Here is a 17,292-nt window from a genome sequence, read left to right on the forward strand (position 1 = left end):
CAAACCTTAGAAGAGCGCCAACTCTAATGATTAAATGTAATAATAATAATAATAATAATAATAATAATAATAATAATAATAATAATAATAATAATAATAATAATAATAATAATAATAATAATAATAATAATAATAGTAGTAGTAGTAGTAGTGAGGCAGAATATTTTTTGCCACGTAGATATAAACATGTCCAGTTTGTCCAGTCACCTCCTCTTCCTCTTCACTACTGCTTCAAAAGTATCTGGTTTGCAGCCAATCACAGCCATCCTTCCTGATCACTTTATTCAATCAGCTCGTGTCACCAACTCTAATGCTGTTCCCTCAGCAGACCACAGCAAAGTACACTGCACTCACCACAACCGAGTGATAGAAAATCTCTGTGGCTGACCTTTGTGCATCTTTGTCATGGATGCCATTGACCTGTGGTATACCAGGTACTTGTATCATAAATACACAGTCATCATAACTGAGTAAGTCTAAGGTGTTTATCAAGTGTGAAGCACTATTTTGCATGGATACTTGTTATAGCCTTACTGAGAAGTGGTAAAGCTAATATAAGTGAAAACTAGTTCTTCTTGATTGTGGTTATTTAATTGTCTGGAAAACAAAACAAAATTCATGGGTTTAAAATGTAGTCTTATTCAGGTTGGGACTTGTCAAGCTGACTTTGACTGAATCACGTCAGCAGTTCTTCACAGGAACACACCCCAATAAAACCCCCTGAGGCCCAAACAGGAATTCACACAAACTATGCCTTGTGTGTGAGCAAAGTGTTTACACTGCGTGAGGTTCTGAAATCTCACTGATGACAAAAGATTTCTAAAATATTTTTTTTTAAATTAAAAGACAAACACTTTTTAAAATAATGAGAATAAAACTGAAACTGAAAACAAAAAAAACAAAAGTAAAATAAAATAAAATAAAACTTTGCAGGTTAGGATTTCTATACATTACCAAACATGAAATAAAGCCATTATAAAGCTTCTCACACAGTGATACGTCATGTATTACCGTCACACTACAGATGATTTACACGTGTTTGAGTTTGTAATAAACGAGCATCTCTGTCCAGACTAAGCAAACCTGCTCAGCATGAGATGTTTTTGAATGCGCTCCATTAATAAACTGCCGAGGCTCATGATTCTGGAGGATAACTGGAAATGACCCAAATGATATAACTGCATCTGTTTAACTGGAGGTGAAATAGAAAAAAAAAATCTTCATGTTATTTGCTGTGGTCTCACATCTGGCCAGATGCACCTGAGATAGCCTATTAGTTCTCTGCTCTTCACTTCCTTTGTTTGTTTGTTTTTTTTTTGCAGGTGCTGCTGTAACCAGACTAAACGGGGTTTGTGTCGAAGCGGCTTTAAATAATAACAGATTACAGCAGAAACCCACCCAAAACACCACCAACTGCTTCTGAGAACCGTGAACAGCTCTCTCTCTCTCTCTCTCTCTCTCTCTCGCTATTAAGAATTTCATCAAACAACTCCCAAGACTATAATTATGACTTGTCTCTTCTCGTGTGAGGGAGTGAAACAATAGTCAGTGTGACTGACTTCTAAATATTGGAGCTGGCGATAACGACAGCCTGCTCCTCCACCCGTCAGAACAACTCAAACTAGAGTAAAAGGTAAAAGAGCTCCTCCAGTCCTGCAGTTCCACGGTGAAATTCGGGCGGGGGGGCGTGGGATATATGGATAGCCGACGGCAGGTGAAGGACTGCAATTCGGTACATTTGAATTTTTGACGTTTTGGCTTCAACCTTCCTCCAAATGAGCCGGACTATAATCTATCAGCCCTTCTTATCTCTCCCTCTCTCTCTATCAGTGCCATGGTTTGACACGTGGTGATTTAAAGAAAAGGAGGAGGGGGGGGGTCCAAAGAGGCGGGCTGAGCTTTCAAGAGCGAGACCCTTCCACATGCTGTCAGGAGTTGGAAATGTGGAGCACCAGAGGAGCCCAGCACGCTACGCCGAGAGCGCACGGGAACTTGTAGAGAGCAGTCCTGCTCTTATTATTGTCATCCCCTCTACTTTTTATTGCCTCGTTAAATAAGGTAATAATAATAATAAAATCACTATGGATGCTTAGTATTTCTCCGTGCAAATACCCTGGAGCATTTTTCTTTTCTCGAAGGAACATTCCGGTTGATGTTCATATGACTGATTTCTACTCGAGGCTATAGGAGAAACTGCGAAATGGAGACGTTTACAATCCACGACATGCTGATAAACTCAACGGACCTCAACAGGATTTTGTGCAGTTTTGGGATCAAGAATATTTCCGAGTGCGAGAGCGAGCAAGACATCTTACCAGAACCCAAAGGTACAGCGACTTTATCCGCCAGCAAAATGCCGAGGGACATCTTGTGCAATTTTAGACCACTCCATTCAAAAGTCCGATGTTCCTTTTTTTTTTTTAAATGTATTTATTTAGTTGCTCAAACCGCGTTTATTCTACTCGGGCTTGTACCGTAAGAGCGACTGCTTTGGGCATTTTTCGTGCGTCAGTGCGCATTACGCATATGGCTCAGGTCCTTCTCAAAGCTAATGTAGTCCGCTGTATGTGAGTAGTGACACATAATGCTGTCACTGCTCACTGAGTCCGCATATGTCAAATGAACTGAACTATCTTTGTGCACTTTGAGGACTTAAATAGAGACCAAAGACGCATCAGTGGCGACGTTGTTGAGGCTAAAACCCCCAAAATGAATACAAATCCTGAAGATATTCCAGGTCTCTCTGTGGTTACAGCCTAAATGCATATGAGTGGCTATTTTATAAACATTATGGGGGGTTTTAGCATACGGGCTGTGCATTCATTTAAATAAATATAGAAACTGGTATCTGTGTGCGTGTAAACTCGTACTGTGCCCCACTTCCACAGACATCAACCAGACAGTGCGGATCGCCCTCTACAGCCTCATCTTCCTCCTCAGCGTGCTGGGGAACAGCCTCATCATCGCCGTCCTGGTCAGGAACCGGCGCATGAGGACCGTCACCAACCTGTTCCTACTGTCTCTGGCCGTCAGCGACCTGATGGTGTCCCTAGTCTGCATCCCCTTCACCCTTATCCCCAACCTCATGAGGGACTTCATCTTCGGCAACGGCACATGCAAGCTGGTGATGTATTTCATGGGTACGTGTCCTCCACGATTCTTCATATTAATCGACAGCCCAAGTTGTTTATTGTTGTGATTGTTAAAACATGACTATTTTAGTTGATTTAATCAGTTAAAATATGTCCAAATGCGTCTGAATGAACTAAATAAAGTTTCACACCAGTGCACATCTGTCCTCCAGTTCAAGGCTTCCTAACATGCCACACAAACATGACCCAGTTCCCCAGCTCTGTGAGTTATTATCGTGTTTTGAATTGTGTTGGTAATGGAATCATACAGATGCTAATTAAAGTAATCTGAGGGCATGTCCAGAGCCCGGTTCATTTCCCTGTATTTTCAAATCCTCCCGGAGCTTTAATGAGAGTCAGCTAAAAACAGCGTGGCTCAGAGATGTTCAGACACGCTGAACACGAGAGTGGAGCTTTTTTTATGAGTTTGTCAGTATAAATATAAAAATAGATAAAATCAGGGTGTATTATAAGATGAATTCAGAAAAGGCGGAATTTGCGTTCATGCATGCACCACACCAGCAGGTTTCTGGGATATCATCGATAGTTAAAGCTGTGCAATAACGAGCAGTAATTTTGGTATCGGTCAGATATCAAGTAAATGCAATTAAATGCAAGGGCACGATACCAACACCGATACTGAAACTTTTACACTAGGAAGGCAGCTCAGATTACAAATTTTTGTAGACGTTTTAATGGCCATTAAAAAAACTTTCATTTCTACCTTCCACAATAATCAGTTAACACAACAAAACACTCATTTCAGCTTTTCATGGATTTTGAAACTGGATTTTTTTGAGACCTGAAATTGAAATTTACCCAACAGCTTCTATTGTTTAAATGTGCTATAGGCTATAAATAAAATACACATGACAGTCAACAAAAAAGGTTCAGACATTTTCCACAGTGCATGTTTGAGGTGTAATTTTATTCAACACAGCTCAGAGTAAAGATGCAAAGTATCGATCCGATAGCGGTGGTATCGATACTATCGATATTTGGATCGTTCCACACACATCTATTGCAAGTTCTTAAACCAATCATGGTGAGGTGCAAAAAATAATTGCAACTTTGCATAATCACATGGCTTCTTTTTTTTTCCAATGAGGGGGAGAAAAATAAATAAATCGTTTCTAATTAAACGCATCCAACCGGCCAACACGAGTCTGAAAGGATCAGTGACATCAAATGTAACATTCATCCAGCCCCTCTGGACTGCACAGCCTCAATTTATACCACTGAGGCTGCACAGCTGAAGACCATGATGCATCTGCTTCCAGTAATTTAGCTCATCACCATCACCAGACATCAGGTCTCTGTTATGGAGACTTGAGGTCTCTGTTATGGAGGATGGATTTCCAAACCGGAAACAAGGGTCTAAAGATAGAGAGGGCTGCGCGTTGCACAGAGTACGAAGCCCCACAGGTAGATCTGTGGTTTGTGGTGCCGAATGGCGTCAGTGAGTGTTTGGGGGTTTCCTGTTTCTTGTTTGTTTGTTTTACAGTCAAAAAGTTTTATCATTTCCATGCAGTTAGCAGCTGATGCCACAATCTATGGAAGATTTAAACATTTTTCAAAAGTCACAATCAAAATATTTTCAAGTACTTTCAACAAAAAGCAACATAAATCTTTTTTCTTTGGAGTTTTTTGCTTTTTAAGACTCGCTGCCTCAGTTTGTCCTTCTGTGTCACTTCCTTTCAGAGTTTCATTTATCTTTATTCGGGCATTTGAAAACTTCCATACTGACAGCTTCAAAGGAGATGAGTCAGTCCCATCAGACATGTGAATCACATTTTCTCGCTGCGAGCTCTGTAATAAGGTGCATTCATTACCGATGTTGTATCTACTGCTAATATTTCATTTTCATTAAATTACACGTCCGCAAGGAAATGTGAGTTTCATTTTTCATTTAGCTCATTCCTCAAAATCACAAAGCTCTCCCGGGATTGTTGCATCATCTGTCTGTTTGTGTGTCCTCTCGGATTGCACAAAGCAGCTATTTCAAGTGTGTTTGTGCATCCTGTTGTTGTTTCTGAGCGCGCCACTGCTGCCGCGCTGACAGGCAGCGCAGGATGTGCTCTGTCGCAGCTCAGCAGTTAAATTTAATGTGGTGGAGCATTAACGTGTGCAGCGACATTACTGTAAAGTCAGTGACATGTTGTGAGGATGATTTGTGGGAGATGCAGCACACAGGGGGAGGAGAGAAAGATGACGATTAACACTTATTAATAGACGATTAGTGTTGCGGTGGCATCTTTCTAAAAAATGCAAAGCAGGTCTGTGGATGAAGTGAGAATTGGTAGTCAAAGGATTACAGATGCCTAAACTTCAGTTCTTACTTCACACGTATTTGTTTCATTTTGACAGAACTGGGTTCAACCAGAGGAGTCGCCCCCTGCTGGCTAAAAAGAGAGCAGGTTTAAGACCCTTGGGAGCCACACTCCTCTGCTCTCTGTTTCACTATCTGGTCTTTCTCTGCTCACCTCTGTGTGTCCTGGCAAAGCAGACACAAGGCAGAGGAGACAAGCAAAGAGAAGAGAGACGTAAACATAATAAGACCAAAGTGTAAATTATCATACGAGTCATTTTGAGGCCATTTTTTAAATATACAATTTTCTAAATTTGCAGATTTAATAAATATAGATGAGCGTGGGGTAAAGCTGTCCTTTTTTAATTAAGTTTACTTTTTTTATGCTAAGCTAGGTTAATGGTCTTTTGGTTGTAATTTCGTTGTAAAGAGTGAATGCACTTGTTGTGGTTTTATATGTGGTGGTAAAGCCAAACAAGTTCCGATGACTATTCTGTAAAACACACAAACACAGAGTTGCTTTAATTCTTCACGGCACAGATTAATCAAGCTGCTGATATGACAGCGTCACGCAGCTGCTGCTGGTTTGTCTGATATTCCTTTTAAAACAAATGTAACACATTAGAAAAAAATGCAGTGTTCTACATTAGTCTGTAATGATGATGTAATGAATGAAGTTTCAGCCAATCAGAACTGTGTGGATTTTCTGACCTCTGCAGGTGTCTCTGTGAGCGTCTCCACCTTTAACCTGGTGGCCATCTCCCTGGAGCGCTACAGTGCCATTTGCAACCCCCTCACCTCCAGGGTGTGGCAGACAAAATCCCACGCTGCCAAGGTCATCACTGCCACCTGGTTGGGGTCTTTTATACTGATGCTGCCCTACCCCATTTTTAGCACCCTCAAGCCCTTCACCCGCCTCAACAACAGCACTGGGCACATGTGCCGCCTGGTGTGGCCCAACGACATCATCCAGCAGTCCTGGTGAGCTGAAACTCCCCCCCCCCCAAAAAAAGTGCTAAACTGTCCTTCTGAGGCATCTTCACGCTTGGATGTACTCGGCCTGAGAGGTAGCAAAAAATATCCCTTTGCTAATTTCAGATGGACACTTTATTGATTTTCTCAGCTTGGTGCTGCTGGCGAGAGACATCTTTTTGGGAAGATGTTTATGCGAGACACAGATTTGACTCTTCAAAGTAAAAGTTTTCATTTTTCAGTTGCTGCTAATGTTGTTAATCAGTCAAGACAAATGCTGCACGGGAAGATTTAAAATTTAAATGCTCAACAATTAAGCAATTAAATGTATAAAATAGTGTAGAAGTGACTGATGAGGGGGTTCTGGTATTCACTAAGTACAAACAGTAAGAGAAACCACACATTTGAGGTATGTGTGAAGCTCATGGATTCTCTCACCCCACCCGAAATATCTTTCTTTCCAGGTATGTGTCCCTATTGTTGCTGCTCTTCCTTATCCCTGGGATCGTAATGATGACAGCCTATGGACTCATCTCAATAGAGCTCTACCGGGGCATCAAGTTTGAGATGTCCAACAGGAAAGTTGGCAGAGGTATGGTACCTGAGCACAGAAAGTAACAAAAGTTTTTAAAATGTGGTTATTTTGAATGTTAACAGTTAAAAGCAAAGATCGATTAATATGAATTGTATCTTCTCTACTTTAACATTGGGGCACTCTAGCTAAAGTTTCTGAAAACATGGGCTATTTGGGGGGGACTGCTTCACTTGCTCACTGATGGAATTGGCGGCTTTGAACTTCTTTTTTATGCTAGCGATAAATCCGTTTATTATTATCTTCCCTTGCAGACAGACAGTCCAGCACTAGCAGCATTAAGCCAGGTGACAGCGATGGCTGTTACCTGCAGCCATCCAAAAAGAAGAGTTTGACGATGAACACCGGTAGCTCCATGATGGGCCGCGTGTGTGGCAGCGGCAGCTCCACGTCCAACCTGATGGCTAAGAAACGCGTTATCCGAATGCTGCTGGTCATTGTGTTTCTTTTCTTCCTGTGCTGGACCCCGGTCTTCGTGGTCAATGCATGGCAAGCTTTCGACCGGCGTTCGGCCTACCGTCTCACCGGCGCGCCGATCTCCTTCATCCACCTGCTCTCCTACACTTCGGCCTGCGTCAATCCCATCATTTACTGTTTCATGAACAAGCGCTTCCGCCAGGGTATGCTGGCTACCTTCTCCTGCTGCAGCTGTTTCAGGAGGGGTGGTGGAGGCAGTAGCGGCTTGACGAGGTCAGCTGGAAGCAGACTAACCCAAGGGGAAGCGGGCAGACCGCGAGAAGGGCCCAAGAGCCCTGAGCAGAATGGTCACACGTCGCCAAGTGGAAGCAGCACACGCTTCACCTACACAGGCATCCGTGCATCAGCCTGGAGTGAGCTGACTTAAGTCGGATTGATCCGTCTGTGCACCAAGTGTACTGGCCCAAGTGCAAGCATAAGATGGAGAGCTGTGGTTTGTTGTTTTTGCGAAAAGCTGTCACAGTGCTTTCGAGACTAAGCAAACATGTTGCTTTAGCGCCACTATTTTAATGTGACAAGTAGGCAGAGACTGTGGAGCAGATGTGGTGTGCCGTCCGTAAAGTCACAGCTGTGACTTTATCATAAATGTTTCCATAAAGCTTGCAGAGTGGCCAAGTGATGCCTGTTCATACTTGCTTTTAGGGCCCACAAGCTTGTCGGAAAAGTGCAAAGTTCTGATGAAGCAGAGAATCAGTTTTCATTTTACTTGCTTTTGTTTTATACACACTAGAAACTGCTTCTGAACTGTACAGTAACCAAACAGTATTTACACATGCTTCATTTGATCCACGTGCATTACGTGGGCAGCTTTTCACATAACACGCAGTGCCAAAGAGAGGTCAATTTTTATCATTTTAAATGGGTTAATTGATGCACTGAAAGTTCAATAAAGTTTTACTTTTATTTTTTTAATAGCTGATCTAAAGATTTGATGACGTTAATCCCAATAAATTACAATGGTGAAAAATGACCTTTTAAGCCAACATGACCTTTAAGCATAAATAAATAAATAAAAACCCAACTATCTTTTATAAAATGACAAATGAGAAACTAAACAAATGCGCTTTAGCTTTCATTTATAAATGACAACCACTGATTTCCAGTTATTTTGTAATGTATCCAAATGTGCTTTCTAAAGCTTTTAATATGTGTTATTCTTTGTATTATTAGAAACATTAAAGTTGTTGCGTAACAGCAAGTTTTTAAACATAAGTAAAGGCCGACTTAAAGAAAACATTTAACCTGGATATCAAGTGGCTAGCTTAGCAATTAGCAATGTTATTAATGGAAAGAAAAGTAAAGTAAAGCTATTAATGGCGGGAAACCTAGAAAACACTATTGGTGGGAAATGTAAAACAGAGCTATTAATGGCAAGAAAAACTGAAATAAAGCTCTTAATGGTGGGAAGAGCATTAAAAAGGCTATTTAGGGCGGGAAAGTGGAATAAAGCTTTGAAGGAAAAGGCGGGAAAATGCTTTTAATGGCAGATAAAAGATACTCTATCAATACTCGTGAAGAATCCTACTATTACTGGCTCTAAAGGTCACTAATATTTTGCTGCTTTTATATGTAATTCACATGTACAAATACAAATGCAATATTTGTTTTGCAATTATGCTATTTGTGTTAAGCTATTTCAATGCAAACTAGTGCGATGATTTCTGCATAGCTAGCCTGTTACGGGAAATGACATAACAATTTAACATGCAATTCCAGATTTTATATATACATAAAAAAAAGTTCAAGCTACAAGTATAGTTTGAAGATTAGAGGGTTGTATAACGAGTTAGCAAGATGCTTTTTGTGTTTTTTGTTTAGTCTGACTATATTTCCATGACAACTTATAACCTTGTCTGGGACAGGTTATGTTCAGAGCTTTAATTTAAAACTGGCTGGGAGCGTCATGTTTTGTTTTTTTTACAGTCCATTAGTGTGACAGATTCTCTGCTGAAGGGATGTATTTTATTTATGTAACCTTTAAAGCTTATTGTCACTAAAGTCCAACTGTACTGTTACAGCTGCACAAATTGTACCTTCCCACTGGAATTTACAAGTATTCATATTCAAATGATGTGAAAAATGTATAATTTTTTACTTGTTCCTAATTTGCTACCAAAATTCCCTCTATTAGTGAGACTTTAGCAATTACACCACAGATTGAAATTCAAACTTATCTAATCAGTTTTACAAAGCCAAGAATACCTAATCAATCAATAAAATTAAATTTACTTTGAGCTGGTGATTACCATGTCGGCTTTATTAGGCAGAATCTGAGCCAAAGACACTGAGTAACCTTTAATGTTTAAGTGTTGCCAGTTTAAAATTTCTGAGCGCTAAATGAGCTAACGCAAAGATGCTTAGCTCATTTAGCTTGATGTTTAGCTCGATGCTTGTGACAAGCACCTCTAGAAGACATTGAGAAAAAACAAACCCCTTATTTGCATTTGGTTATAAGATGCATTTCAATGAATCAAACAAGTGGATAGCGGAGACACGTTGCTGTTAACACCTATTATGCATCTTCGAGGTGTTCAGCTAACCACTTCAGTTCATTTTCTTACTAGCTCCACAAGTCCCACTAGAGCAGGGGTGGACAATTCATTTTCCCAAGGGGCCACATAACAAACTGGGCCCTCCACAACAGTCCCAGTTTGTTATGTAGCCCCTTGGGAAAATGAATTGCCCATCCTTGCTCAAGAAGGTCAAAGCACTAGACAAGCGCCAGTCTGGATGAAATTGAAATGTTTTTCAATGAACAATATGCTTGTATGGGGTTTTCCGGCAATTGATATCAGCCAGGACAAGGTCAGTTGCTACCACCACATCCTGCATCAATGACGTCCTCGCTGGGCACAGATCAGGAAACATTAACTATTACACCACAAAAAGCACGTTGCCTAATGTGTCCCGGACCACCAAGGCAATGGGTCTGAGTGATCACATCTCTGTGGTTGTTTACGCGTGTATATAACGCTGTCCGCTTGTGACCCGATTGCCCAAGATGCATTTCAAACCAAGTGTAAACAGGCTCGAAATGAGCTATAATATCGATATTTAGGAATTTTAAGCACCTAGCTGTGTAAACTTGTGCTTGAAAACAACATTTTATGTGTCGTCTGATCCCCACGCTGCAGATCAGCCATAACTCAATCGCTCGCTGCACAAACTGCTCTGCTGCTGACCTTGACCCACCTCGTGGGCACGCAGGGGCCTTATCTTTTTCTGGGACTCAAAACACCTGCAACTCTTCTTCAAAGGGCCAATTCCTGGTATTATCCATCCAATTTCCAGTTAAATGTTAAATATAGCAGCACTGCTGTAGCAACTTTTTCACTGTAAATATAGCCCTAATGTTCCACTGTAAATTATTACTTTAAAGTGCAATGGCTGCGTGTTTCGTTCAATATCGAGGTAATGGGTTCAGACCTGAATGTACAAAAGTGAGTCAAGTGATTTTTATTGCTTTGTAATATACACCTGAGTTTGGCTTTGGTGGAAGATGTTGTGATCTCCTGCAAATCTGCGATCCATCGACCATATAAAGTCAGTGCGTGCGCACACTTCAGCGATTCAGAGCTTTTAACAGCTTTAAAGACAGAGGACTTAAAGGAAAGACGATCCACTGGGAGTTAGTCAGATAAGAGCTCCATTTGGGCTTGGTAAATGCCCAAACCTCCCCACCTGCAGTTACCTTGCAGCCACCAGATGTTGAAGCGTCATTGGACGCTGTTGTTTACACACCAAATAAATAAATAAATGTCAATAATGGGTTATTTCTTCTCTTCAGCTACAATCATGATTCAAGCTAAAAATAATCAAAGAATCATCATAAAAACACACAAAGTGAGATTTTACATCACCTTTTTTTTTTTATTTCTCATTTTTATGCCAATATTGCAAGTTTTTTTCTCATTTTTTTTCTTCTTTTAATGACATACAGATTTGAGCAATGATCTGGAGCTGCAATATGTACAAAAAACAAACTAACGTTATGTTATAAAAAACAACAAAAAAAAAAAAGAACCGTCCCCTTTGTTTTTGACGTTATTGCTAAATGTTACAAACGGCACAGGTTTCTACCATCAGCAACCCTTTGAGCACTGAGTATACTACCACAATGACACCTCTGCTTACCATTTTTACTAGAATAATACACAGATACAGTGAGAGAAGTGGAAGATAGTGGAGGGGTGTGAGGAAGAAGAGGAGGAGGAAATGATAAATAAAAGGTGATCTGCAAGCTAAGCGCAACAGGCTGCGTGTTAAAAAGGTGGGAAAAGAAGAAAATAAAGGCGAGGAAAATGTGAGTGAGGATGAAACGTGTGAGAGAAATAGAAAAGTTAGCGCTCTGTAGTGCAAACAGCCGAATAAGTCTTGAGGAGAAGTAAGGCTGAGTGCGACAGAGAAAGGGCTCCACACTCCTTTTTTTTTTTTAAACTTTTTTTTTTTAAACACACAAACAAAAGTCTGTTTAAAGCTGCCTCTCACTCTGCCCTGTTTTTGTTTAGCAGTGCATGAAAACTACATTATAAAAGACATTTGGCATATTAGAGGATACATACATTGTTCAGAGCTCATTATTTAAAAAAAACAAAAAAACAAAAAACAGCTGCTTTTGGAGGTGTAAAAAAAAAAGAAAAAAAAAAGACCAGACACATGCACACAATGTGAAAAAGATCTGCAAAACAGACAATGAGATGGTGGTTTGTTGCTTTTTTTCCTCGTGAAAAAGCTTTATCGAAAGTTAAAGAAGGCATGTAACATTTTTCTTTTTTTAAAAATCACCCCTCTAATCTGGTTACGCGTATCCTCCCTTTGTCCCTTAAAACTCCAGATGTTTTAAGAGAGAGAAAAAAACAAAAAACAAAACTGTAAACCAGCTCGGATTGTCAAGGCGACACATTTTCAGAGAAAAGCGTGCATCACCCCCTTATTTGTGTGTGTTAGTTTACAACAAAAGTGGCGAAGCTGCTCTGTAGCCAAAGGGGAGGAAGGAGGAGGATGGGTGGTCAGCCTAAAGCGGCGGAGGCGATGCAGACGCTGAATTTAGAGCTCGAAGACAAAGAAGTTAAAAATCTACAGTTCAGATTTCGTGACCTCCATCCTGCAGAATAAAGGGCTTTGGGGCGGGGAGGGCTGGACCTGCAGCTCGACACGCTGCAGAAGAAGAAGCGCCAAATGTTGGGTTTTTGATGCTACGCGGCGGCAGCTGCAGCACCTTCTACGACTTCCTCCACGTTTCCAGGACAAACAGGAAGCGGCCAGACTCAGGCAGCACGGCCAATAATGCACTTTTCTAGGTTTTTTTTCCGTTTTTAATTCTTTTTTTGTGTGTGGACATAAGACAAGGGGAAACTTTGTACCAATAATTTAAAAAATATCAATATTACAATATAAAACATTTAACATTAACGACACACAGGTGGGCAAGAACGGCAAAATGGGGGAAGAAGGGGGAGGGGCATAATTTAAACTTTTCTCTTATTAATATTTTTATTTTTTTATTTTATTTTTTACATGGAAGCGTGTGGGGGGGGGGGGGGGGGGGGGGGGCAAATGAGTCTGTGTGTTCCTGTTTCGAGGGCGCGAATAAGAAAAACTGAAATACTTCATTAAGCACGCATTCAAGTCACAGTATTGTTCTTTGTATACAGTTGTACTGTAATACTGCGATCACAAGTATTGCCTTTGAATGTTTTATCCACATTTATCAGACGTTTAGATCCCGGTGGAAGACATTTAAAAAAAAAAAAAAAAAACACCAATAAAAGTTGTTTTTTCCTTTTTCTCGGAGAGGACGCGGAGCGAGTCTGACTCAATACACCGATTACAGCGACTGTATATGAAACACGCACGCACACATACACATATATATTTGCTGGCTGGTGAACTAGTGCTCAGGCGGACAAAACCCGAAACGAAAACAAAAACTGATGAGATGACCTGTACAATATTGCTGTTATGTTTTGGAAATGCACATTTTCAGTAATACACTTTTAGAAGGCCTTTATAACTCCTACAGGTCTCGCCATCGAACATGAATGAGTGCAACTACTCGGACAGTGAGTTCACAATGTACACACGCTTGCTCGGCCAACATATTAAACCACAGGACTTTTTTTTCTTTAAAGAAAAATAACATTGAGAAAAACCAAAGAAGAAGAAGGCTGAAAAAGAGCTTACAGTGCTCGTGAGACGTTGTACCAAAAAGTGAGAAGGTGCCGGGCACCAGTGTGAGAGTTTAAAAAAAAAAAGTGGGTTATTGTACTTGTACACTGGGAATGAAGGCTCCCTTCAGAAGGCTGCTCTGCACGGGGAAGGTGGTTGGAGAGCCGCGGCGATGAGCTCCAAACAGCAGAGAAGCGAGGCGTCGGCTTGCTTTTGTGCTATGCACAGGTTCTCCCAAGGTGAGTAAACAGCATATAAGAAAACTGAAGTGTTTTTCCTTCTTCTATTTGAAGTTTTCAGTAAGGCCACATCAAATTGAAAGTGTCTTTTTCCCCCCCTCTGTTGTTTTTTGTGTTTTTGGAGATAAATGCCACCAGAACTACAGCACGGACTGGAAGACACCTTTGCTAGGTGCAAGTTTCGAGACACTACATTATTGGATACGTTAGCAGTGACAGATAAAGGATATTATCAGATATGTGACTGGCTTACCTGTATACACAGTAAGAATATACAGTACTAAGGCTATCCTTTGAAGTCGAAGACTACGCTCGGTACATTAGTTTGAAAGCGGGAGACGGATTTGCTCTCGCAGAAGACCGCTTTCGTGTTCTGCAGATGTTGCTATGGCTCCGTGTGACATGTACTGATGTGTATACTTTCCAGGAGACACAGCGCACACAGAGTATTGCAGGCAAGGCAGAGGCGTTGCTTAAAGCTTTTCTTTTTTTTTTTTTTTTCTTAAAGACTTCATTAAAAACCAATGATAAAAATAGGCCCTCTGAGGTTTGTCCCCTTTCAAAAGCAAAAAAAACAGAACAAAACAAACAAAAAGATCTTTGCTTATGTAAAATCTTAAAAAAAAAATAAAAAAAATAAAAACCCAACCCAAGACTTCAGACTTTTCCCCAAAAAGAAGAAGCAAGTATATCAAAATGAAACCCAAAAAAAGGCGTTTGAAGTAAGGTCACAATAACATACAGGTTGGGATTTTGGACCTCGAAGGGGAGAAAAAATAAAAAATAAAAATAAAAACAAAGCCCAAGCTCAGAGGAAGAATAGAAACTATTTGGTAACAAAAGTGTACTATATGTTTAATACAAAAAAAGGTATGGAGAAAAATGTACCTTTACTAAAGCTTATACAAGATCCTTGGTCCATAAAAACTATGTTATCGTCACGTTTTATGTGTGTCCCTCTGCATCCTTGCACTCCCTCCAACAACAACACATCCAAACCACCCCCGCCCCCACCCCTGGTAAGGGTTTCAGACGTGAATGTGAGAAACAAAAAGGAATAATTACAAAAAAATTAAAACGGAGCGGGGAGGATAAAGGGGAGGTGGGATGCACACGGTGGATGTACTGTTGTTGTGGTTTCCGTCCTCACAGCTGTAGAAAGGTGCTGGTGCTCTGAGCCTGCAGGAATTCACTCATTCCCAACACCAGAACTGGACAGGCAGGTCCCTAAAGTAACCACAGGAGAAGAGAGTGGGGGGGCTGGGGTGGGGAGGCGTGTCAAGGAGCACTTTATATACGTTTATTCCCATCAGCTGACAACGTTGTGATGTCACTCCTTCAGATTTCCCTCTGCGTAGGGCTCCTCTGTCCCACCGATTCTTTTGTTTTGTTTTCCTTTGCAGCTTCTTTGTATCCAAAATGAACGCAGCACTTTTAGAGTCAGTTTTGTTTATTTCCTATAGTCTTCATATACCTCAGGGTATATTTGCTCTCAAGGCATGTATGAGTGCCCCCCCCCATGTGTGCGTTAGGAGACCACGGCTGCGGCGGTGGAGGAAGAAGACGTGACTCCTGCGTTGGAAGTGCTGTTGGAGCCGTAGACGCTGGAGCCGGCCTCCTGGCTGCTGTTGCTGAGCAGGCCCGAGTTGCTGGCCCGCAGGATGGCGCCGGCGGCGCTGCAGTGTGGCCTCGGTCCCGGCTCTGGCGTGTAGGTGAAGGTCAGTGTGGTGGAGTAGATGATGCCGTCGTTCCTCACCAAAGTGACGGGCACCTGGACGGGCTGCCGCACCCAACGCCAGCCCTCGCGGAAGGCGGAGATGTCGGGCACCACGCACAGCATGCTCTCGGCACACCTGCAGGGAGACACGATGATGGAGTCACACTGCAGGAAAGACTCCGTCTGGAGTTAGGGTGGAGCTTCTATTCGTTTTTACTTTGACTTTATAAGGATTAGACCAAATCAGTGAGTCACAAGGAGCTCACGCTTCAGTAAATCAGCTCTCTGTGGATTTTGGAAAATTGGGTTTTTACATATAAGAAACATAACACTGAAAATCAACTCGTAAAACCATTTTGGGATTCCTGGTTAATTCAGCAAACATGACCGAACCATAACAAACCCATTACTGCCATAAAGCAGTGCTGTTTACAGATTCTCCAGCTCACACATGGCATAATGTACAGTGAGTAATATATCAGCTGACAAATTCCCTGCTGCCCAACGTTATCGCCTATAAGTCTAAATATATACCCAAGCAGTGCGGGGACCTCGGTATATGTTTAGACCCATCCACAGAGTGCATGGGTTGGAGGCTCGGTAGACCTGCACTGACTTAGGTAGGTGGTCACTTTGATGTGTGGCAACGATAAACACATGTAGATTAGTCGCTCGGAGAAACTCAACATGACAGGATAAGTTAAGAAAGGGGGATTTTACAAGGTATGTGTGGTATATTGTCTAATAAATACATACAGCTAACACAAAATGGGCAAATTATATTAACTAATCTGAAGTTGCCACTAATAAGTATTAAGAGCAAGAGAGTAAACACTTTGTTCTTTAACTGAATACGTCATTTATGCTCATATTAAACATTGGTCATGTTTAATATGAGCCTTACTCTCAAAACATGAAGACAGTGTATTTACAAGAAATTCCTTGTTCCCACAGCTCTGAGTTAAATAAGCAGAGGAAAAGAGATGGATGGCTCTTTCTCTCTGATGATCAGACTGCTCTAAAACCTCAGCTGTTTTTTTCCTACTATAGGGGCTTTGTATGACATCAGTGAAATGGGATACTCCTAATGTGTCCATCTCAGGTACACAGCTAAAAGGTAAATGGTAAAAGGATTGGTTCATTTCTACTCCGAGCACTCAAATGGCTTTACACTTGCCTCATTCACCCTCACACACTTTCTATGTAAGTGCTTTCTTCTGAGAAGAACTTGGAGATAGTATCTCGCGGAAGGCTCCTTGAAGCATAGAGGAGCAGACGGGGATTGAACCACCAATGATTAGTACGCGACCTGCTCCACCACCTGAGCCACAACTCTGTCTATGAGCACAAAAGTCCCGCCCACCTGCTGTGGTTTACAGGGGGCAGCCAATCAAAAGACAACTGGCTTAAAGGGAAGGACAGTGGCTTGTTTTACAATGAGCGGCTGCACCAAGGTCAGGAAAAGAACAGGTGAGGATTATTTCAAACTTTGAATCATGCAAAGCAACTCTAGTGAAGTCCATAAATAAAGGTGGAAATTAGCAAACCAAAACTATCAGTAACTACAGTGCATATTACCTCTTCAGATTACTCATAATGGACAACAATCTTGGGATAAAAAAGAAAAAAGCTAGCCACGGTGGTTTCTTTTCCCCCCTTCACTTAACCTGGTAACCTAGAACATGTTC

The 17,292-nt window shown here is 41.3% G+C and overlaps 2 protein-coding genes across 3 annotated transcripts in view; one reads left to right on the forward strand and one right to left on the reverse strand.

The window, feature by feature from the left end:
• The first annotated feature begins 1,872 nt into the window (after positions 1-1,872).
• cckar (cholecystokinin A receptor) lies at positions 1,873-11,243 on the forward strand. Of its 2 annotated transcripts, none has more exons than XM_026162162.1 (6): positions 1,873-2,058; positions 2,139-2,327; positions 2,889-3,140; positions 6,159-6,420; positions 6,876-7,003; positions 7,258-11,243. In XM_026162162.1, exons 2-6 carry the CDS (start codon positions 2,201-2,203, stop codon positions 7,845-7,847), a joined length of 1,359 nt encoding a protein of 452 aa, XP_026017947.1. In that variant the 5' UTR covers positions 1,873-2,058; positions 2,139-2,200; the 3' UTR covers positions 7,848-11,243. The 2 variants fall into 2 exon arrangements, with proteins under 2 accessions (XP_026017947.1, XP_026017946.1); XM_026162161.1 differs by having other exon boundaries at positions 2,181-2,327.
• A 1,766-nt stretch (positions 11,244-13,009) lies between these two features.
• The window catches only part of rbpjb (recombination signal binding protein for immunoglobulin kappa J region b), a 51,120-nt gene continuing 46,837 nt past the window's right edge, over positions 13,010-17,292 (reverse strand). The window contains exon 11 of the mRNA XM_026162163.1: positions 13,010-15,740. Coding sequence (XP_026017948.1) covers positions 15,416-15,740 — 325 coding nt within the window. The 3' untranslated portion in view covers positions 13,010-15,415. The remainder of the gene's footprint in view (positions 15,741-17,292) is intronic.

The sequence above is a fragment of the Astatotilapia calliptera genome, chromosome 3 (genome assembly GCF_900246225.1).
Source record: "Astatotilapia calliptera chromosome 3, fAstCal1.2, whole genome shotgun sequence".
In the NCBI taxonomy this organism is placed as follows: Eukaryota; Metazoa; Chordata; class Actinopteri; order Cichliformes; family Cichlidae; genus Astatotilapia; species Astatotilapia calliptera.

Bases quoted from the DNA above. Each gene is read 5' to 3' on its own strand.
- cckar (XM_026162162.1), top strand. From the start codon at position 2,201: ATGGAGACGTTTACAATCCACGACATGCTGATAAACTCAACGGACCTC. The intron at 3,141-6,158 runs GTACGTGTCCTC...TGACCTCTGCAG, and splicing joins GCTGGTGATGTATTTCATGG to GTGTCTCTGTGAGCGTCTCC. The intron at 6,421-6,875 runs GTGAGCTGAAAC...CTTTCTTTCCAG, and splicing joins GACATCATCCAGCAGTCCTG to GTATGTGTCCCTATTGTTGC.